The sequence below is a fragment of the Triticum aestivum genome, chromosome 5D (genome assembly GCF_018294505.1).
Source record: "Triticum aestivum cultivar Chinese Spring chromosome 5D, IWGSC CS RefSeq v2.1, whole genome shotgun sequence".
In the NCBI taxonomy this organism is placed as follows: Eukaryota; Viridiplantae; Streptophyta; class Magnoliopsida; order Poales; family Poaceae; genus Triticum; species Triticum aestivum.
The window spans coordinates 432,590,075-432,596,480 of record NC_057808.1 but is presented as its reverse complement, the minus strand read 5'-3'; the positions used below and the strand labels follow the sequence as shown (position 1 = coordinate 432,596,480).

At 50.8% G+C, this 6,406-nt stretch overlaps 1 protein-coding gene across 1 annotated transcript; it reads right to left on the bottom strand.

Annotated features, from left to right (window-relative positions):
• Window positions 1–5,032: 5,032 nt before the first annotated feature.
• On the bottom strand, window positions 5,033–6,166 carry LOC123125305 (uncharacterized protein At1g76070-like). The gene has a single exon (XM_044545818.1). It carries the CDS (start codon window positions 6,008–6,010, stop codon window positions 5,183–5,185), a length of 828 nt encoding a protein of 275 aa, XP_044401753.1. The 5' UTR covers window positions 6,011–6,166; the 3' UTR covers window positions 5,033–5,182.
• Between the last annotated feature and the right edge of the window lie 240 nt (window positions 6,167–6,406).

The following is a 6,406-nucleotide window of genomic DNA, read 5'->3' as shown; positions in this document are numbered from 1 at the left end:
CTATGGACTGGTGCAAGCATCTCGTAGTTGGAATATACACTTTGATGAGGTGATCAAAGCATATGGTTTTATACAGACTTATGGTGAAGCCTGTATTTACAAGAAAGTGGTGGGAGCTCTGTAGCATTTCTGATATTATATGTGGATGACATATTGTTGATCGGAAAGGATACTTGAATAAGAATTTTTCAATGAAAGACCTCGGTGAAGCTGCTTATATATTGGGCATCAAGATCTATAGAGATAGATCAAGACGCTTGATAGGACTTTCACAAAACATATACCTTGATAAAGTTTTGAAGAACTTCAAATTGGACCAGTCAAAGAAAGGGTTCTTGCCTGTGTTACAAGGTGTGAAGTTGAGTAAGACTCAAAAACCCGACCACGGCAGAATATAGAGATAGAATGAAAGTCATTCCCTATGCCTCAGTCATAGGTTCTATAAAGTATGCCATGGTATGTACCAGACCTGTTGTGTGCCTTGCCATGAGTTTGGCAAGGGGGTACAATAGTGATCCAGGACTATGAGATTATGCAAGTCCCGGATACCGGAGGAACGCCTTGTGTGCTATCAAACGTCACAACATAACTGGGTGATTATAAATATGCTCTACAGGTATCTCCGAAGGTGTTTGTTGGGTGGGCATAGATCAAGATTAGGATTTGTCACTCCGAGTATCGGAGAGGTATCTCTGGGCCCTCTCGGTAATGCACATCATAGTAAGCCTTGCAAGCAATGTCACTAATGATTTAGTTGCGGGATGATGCATTACAGAACGAGTAAAGAGACTTGCCGGTAATGAGATTGAACTAGGTATGGAGATACCGACGATCGAATCTCGGGAAAGTAACATACCAATGGACAAAGGGAATTACGTATGTTGTCATAACAGTTCAACGGATAAAGATCTTCGTAGAATATGTAGGAGACAATATGGGCATCTAGGTTCTGCTATTGGTTATTGACCGGAGAGCTGTCTCGGTCATGTCTACATAGTTCTCGGACCCGTAGGGTCCGCACGCTTAACGTTCGTTGACAATATAGTGTTACATGAGTTATATGATTTGGTGACCGAATGTTGTTCGGAGTCCCGGATGAGATCACGGACATGACGAGGAGTCTCGAAATGGTCTAGAGGTAAAGATTGATATATAGGACGATGGTATTCGCACACCGGAAGAGTTTCGGAGTGCACCGGGTAGTCATCGGGTCACCGGAAGGGGTTCCAGACACCCCGAGTAAGTATATGGGCCTAATGGGCCAAAGGGGGGACAGATCAGCCCCTGGTGTGCCCCTTCCTTGGACAACAGGCCCTAGGGGAAGGAAAGGGGAGGGGAGGCCCCTCTTTCCTTTCCCTCCTCAAGTGGGAAAGGAAAGGGTAGGGCGCCACCCTCCCCTGCCTTTCCCCCGCACTTATACAAGGCAGGGGGAGGGCGCAGCTTGGGAGAGACCCCAAGTAGGATTCCTCCTACTTGGGCGCCCCCTTTGGCTGCTCCTCCCTCCCAACCACCTACATATATGTGGGAGGGGGTGCCTAGCACACAACAGACAATTTCCTAGCCGTGTGTGGCACCCCCCCCCACCGTCATATTTTTGTAGTGCTTCGCGAAGCCCTGCGGAGATCACTTCACCATCACCGTCACCACGCCGTCGTGCTGCCGGAACTCATCTACTACCTCGCCGTCTTGCTGGATCAAGAAGGCGGAGGACGTCACCGAGCTGAACGTGTGCAGAACACGGAGGTGCCGTACGTTCGGTACTTGATCGGTTGGAGCGCGAAGAAGTTCGACTACATCAACCGCGTTGTTAAACGCTTCCGCTTATGGTCTACGAGGGTACATAGAGACACTCTCCCCCTTCGTTGTTATGCATCTCCATGGATAGATCTTGCGTGTGCGTAGAATTTTTTTTGTTTTCCATGCAACGTTTCCCAACATTTATAGTGCTGAGATTAGGGTCTGCGGAGCCACGTGGGCCCCACAAGCCACCAGAGCGCGCCCTGGGGTGTGCGCCCTGGTGCCTCGTGAGCACCTAGTGGCCCCCCTCCAGTGGATCTTTGCTCCAGTATCTCTCTTTTATTCCATAAAAAATCTCTAAAAAGTTTCGTCCAATTCTGAAAACTTTTATTTCTGCACAAAAACAACACCATGGTAGTTCTGCTGAAAACAATGTTAGTCCGGGTTAGTTTCATTCAAATCATGCAAATTAGAGTCCAAAACAAGAGCAAAAGCATTTGGAAAAGTAGATACGATGGAGATGTATCAAGCCGTGCCTTTCGTACCACCACAGGTCGTTCTTGGGCATATTCGGCTCCTAAACATAAGGGGGATAGGGGGAAGGGCCCCTCAAAATCATATAAATAGGGTTGTAGAAAGACTATTTTCATTCGACGTTTTGGGCGCCTGATCCGATCGATGAATTTGGTGAGCTGATCCGCTTTGATCTAGAAGAAAACCCAGTCAGACACCTTTTCGGTGCAGGTCACGTGACCTACAGCTCGGCCTTCGCTTTTTGAGACTTCCTCTAGCCACATCTCTATGTGCCCGTAGCACTTTCATATGGAGAAAGATGGGCTTACCATGTTCCATCAATAGAACCAAACTTATGCCGATTTTGGCGGGCCGTGCTCCACCCCGATGAACTCATGCGGTTTCGACGTGCCCAGAAGCCAGAGATGAATCCATTCCGGTCCGTAGGACCAACACCATTTGAAGGTTGATGTCCCGCCCCGCCTAGAATAGGAAACTTTGACGTGGCTTACACACATTCGCTCCGTTACGCTGTCCCCCCTCAGCTGACCCTAGCCCCGCGTACGTCGTCTCTAAGGCTTCACACAAATCTTTACTGACAACATATGCATGCTTTCGTAGGGTCAGGCTGAACCTTTGTTGCCTGAAGGGAACTCCCCCATATGGCTATCAGTGTCATCATGTCGCCCGACCTCTTAACAGTACACCACTGAATCCCTAATCCTTTGCTTGCTGCGCAGTGACACTACCAATATCCATTAATCGTTGTTTCCAGATACGGTTATCGGTTGACATCTCTTCCAATTCATCGATACGAGAAGCAAATTATTGTGTGGAGGAATTATATCTCGACATAAGCCAAGAGGTGGATCTTGTGCCACTCCACCAGGTCGTATGAAACTGGCATGCATACTAGCTCCCGGGACTCTTTCATAGAATTTCAACAATTTCTCCCACTCCTCAAAAGCCCAAAGGAACAGAGTTGATGCTCCCACGTCCATAGCATGAGTAGTTGAAACAAGTGAATGGTTTGAAATTTGAGTTATTTCACAGAATAACACTCTTATATATTGAGCTTGTAAAGGTACCTCACAATTCAAAAGTCTCTCTACGACTGAAGAATGAGCGTGTTCTTGGGCCATCGTAGAAACATAGATAGGGCCAACGATGGGACAAACAACGAAACTTTACGAGAGCTTTTTGTACACGTTCACTCGCATCACATACACAATTGCTCTCTGAACTGTGCAATAAGTTCACCCGGAACACGACTCTCCCACTTGAGTTACCTTAGCCCCGGGCCATGCTATTCCATGATACTGGAAAAAGTTTACTAATGATTATCGTCGTCTTGAAAGTTGGGCGTCTTTTGAATACGAGTGGGGCTCCTAGTCTAGGCGGCGCCTTCGTGGAGCCAAACCGAAGGAGAGCAAAAGGGCGAGGCCACACCCGGCTTCGAATAGGAGGGGGGCTTAGCTCTGGATCCCACCTGCTTCCATAAATGAAATGATTAGAAAGGGGGTTGGGTTCTATTTCCGGGCTCAGGAGGTGAAGGCTAGAAGAAGAAGAGAAGTGCGCTTTCCCGGTAAGGAAGAGGATAAAAGACGTGTTGTCATCTATCTCGGCCTGTTTTCTGAGGCATTGGAAATGAAGACTGACTCAGAGAATCACTGGCGTGCTCTCTCTCCCCCATCGTTTCGCCAACATAGAAGTCATCCTTGACTTGACGATTGACCATTCCATCCCTACCGAGCCGCCTCTTCGAAGTATTTACATCTGCCTTTCATTTTTAGAACATACCCTTCAAATCAAAAAGGATGGAATTCCTCGTGTGTGATTTAATCGGCCCTAAGGGAGTTTACTCGACCCATTCTCCGGTCTCCCGCACTGCTCAAGACAACTTTATCACGGAATACGGTTTTGGATGTAATTTCTATTATTTCTGGTGTTCGTCGTCGTACCATGATTGAAGATTAATAGACTGAAAGTTTTCTTGTAAAAAAAAGAACCATGCTAGTATCTCACGTGTAAAACACCTCACGAATCAACAATATAATGCATGTTATCTTGATCAACTGGGTGCATATATATGACCATTTTTTCGAACAGTTTGGATTGCTCAGCACTTGTGCCATATGGTCCATGTGAAGATCATTAGCTAGATCATTGGAATAGTAGTATGTTCATTAACGAGAGTCAGTCCTTGCGTTCGGTTAACATATGATGGTCCGGCCGACATCCAAGTCTACAGTGGTAACTTGTGCTGACCAAATTTCGGAGACTGAAAACACTCCACGCTCATAATTAACCGGGGGTTTTCTAGACGAAACGTGCGTGGAGAGAAAACTGCTCTGAACATGATGATCGATCGGGAGGGGTCGAGCATGCCATAGGCCCATGGTATGGACGGAAGGCGCCATCGTCTTGACTGTTTCGACCATGACACCGATCGAACCAATTAATTATGTCAAAATCCTTCTCAAAATCGGAGGCTGAAGTGTAGCTAGCGTATAAATATTTTTCTCATCTTGGAAAAGAGGACGACGACCAAGCCTCTCTTTGGAGAGGATATGCTCGCCGCCGACGCTCGCAAGCTTGTTCGACCAACCAAAGCAAGTAAGGATGCGTGTGTGCAAACTTATGCTCATTCGTCGACTTTGGAGATGTGTTCAAAATCATCTTTGTTCGTCTTTGTACATGTTTCATTCCAAAAGTATGCTTTCACTCATGCCTGATTTCAAAAAATTCTTTAATTCCTTCCAGAATACACGATCATCACACATTTACAAAATCAAAATCGACACTACTTTGTATTATGAGCATCACGTAGAAGTATACTGCTTCTGTACACAAACTAATGAAAGAACAGACGACACATTTGGCATGCCTTGCATGTGTGGCGGCCATGCAGGTGCTGCTGCGGCGTCCGCTCTCATGGGAGCTCCAGCGGAGTAGGAGGCGACATGGGGCGGCGCCGCCACAGGTTCACCTCCTTCCTGGGCTCCGACGCCACCACCCCGCCGCCCAGCACCAGCGGCGCCGAGAACGCCACGAACCCGTCGTCCACGTAATCGTCGTCCACGTCGACGTCGGAGCCCCTCCTCTCGGCCTCCCTCCAGTCGAAGTCCTGGAACGCTCCGCGCCCGCTCGTGAACCGCTTCATCTGCCCCAGCCCTGCCATCCCCGGCCCCGACACCGGCGCAGCGGCCACCGCGGCGCTGCTCCCCGGCCTCCCCTTGAAAAGGTCGGCAGCGCCGCTCGACTTGTGGGATGACGAGGAGGACGAAGGCCGCGACCTGCTCCGTCGGGAGAACATCCGCCTGACGAGCGAGCTCTTGGGCCTGTGGGCCGGCGGCCGCGGCGGCATGGGGCAGGCGCCGCCATCCATCCCGCAGGCCGCCGCGGGGGCGACGTTCTTTGCCGGCTTCCTGGCCTTGCAGGTCTTGGACTTGCTCCGCTTGATCTGCCCGATGCAGGACACCTTGGGCGACGAGGCCTCCGGCGTCCGGTACCCGCTGCCGCCCCCCTGCTTACTACCGCCCCGCCTCCTGCCGCCGCCGCGCGCCTCGGGCGGCACGATGGAGACCATGGGGCCGGAGAAGGCGTTGCGGTGGTTGAAGGACGCCTTGCCGCCGCCGGCGGGGCGGGAGCCGAAGGTGGTGGCCGTGGAGGAGGAGAAGGAGGCGGCCGTGGACCTGAGGAAGGACGCCAGCGCGCCGCTCCTGGTCCTCGCGTGCTTCTTCGTCGGCTTCCTCTCCATCGCCTGCTTCTGCCGAGACCTGGACGCGCTAGCTAGCTATAGATTCTTGGTTGATCAGCTCGACCTCGATGTCGATGGATTGTCTGCCTTTTCAGCCTTGTCCCTTGTACGGTGTACTGGTCCTGGTTATATACGACGGGCGTTGGCCGGGCACGGGAGGAGGAGGAGGATGGTTGGTGACGGAGTAAAATAAGCTTGCGGGGTCGCGATGTGACGGCGCACCGCGCAGGCACTGGTGGAATGGCGTGTGCGGTGCGGTGCGGTGGTCAAAGGCCGGGAAACCGGCGGGGGCAGCAGGTTCGTTCCGGCCGCAGCAGCTAGCTAGCTAGCTACTCGTGCTCCTCATTGATCCCCGCGGCGAAACCGCGCTCGTTCCAGCTAGCTAGCCAGTGGGCG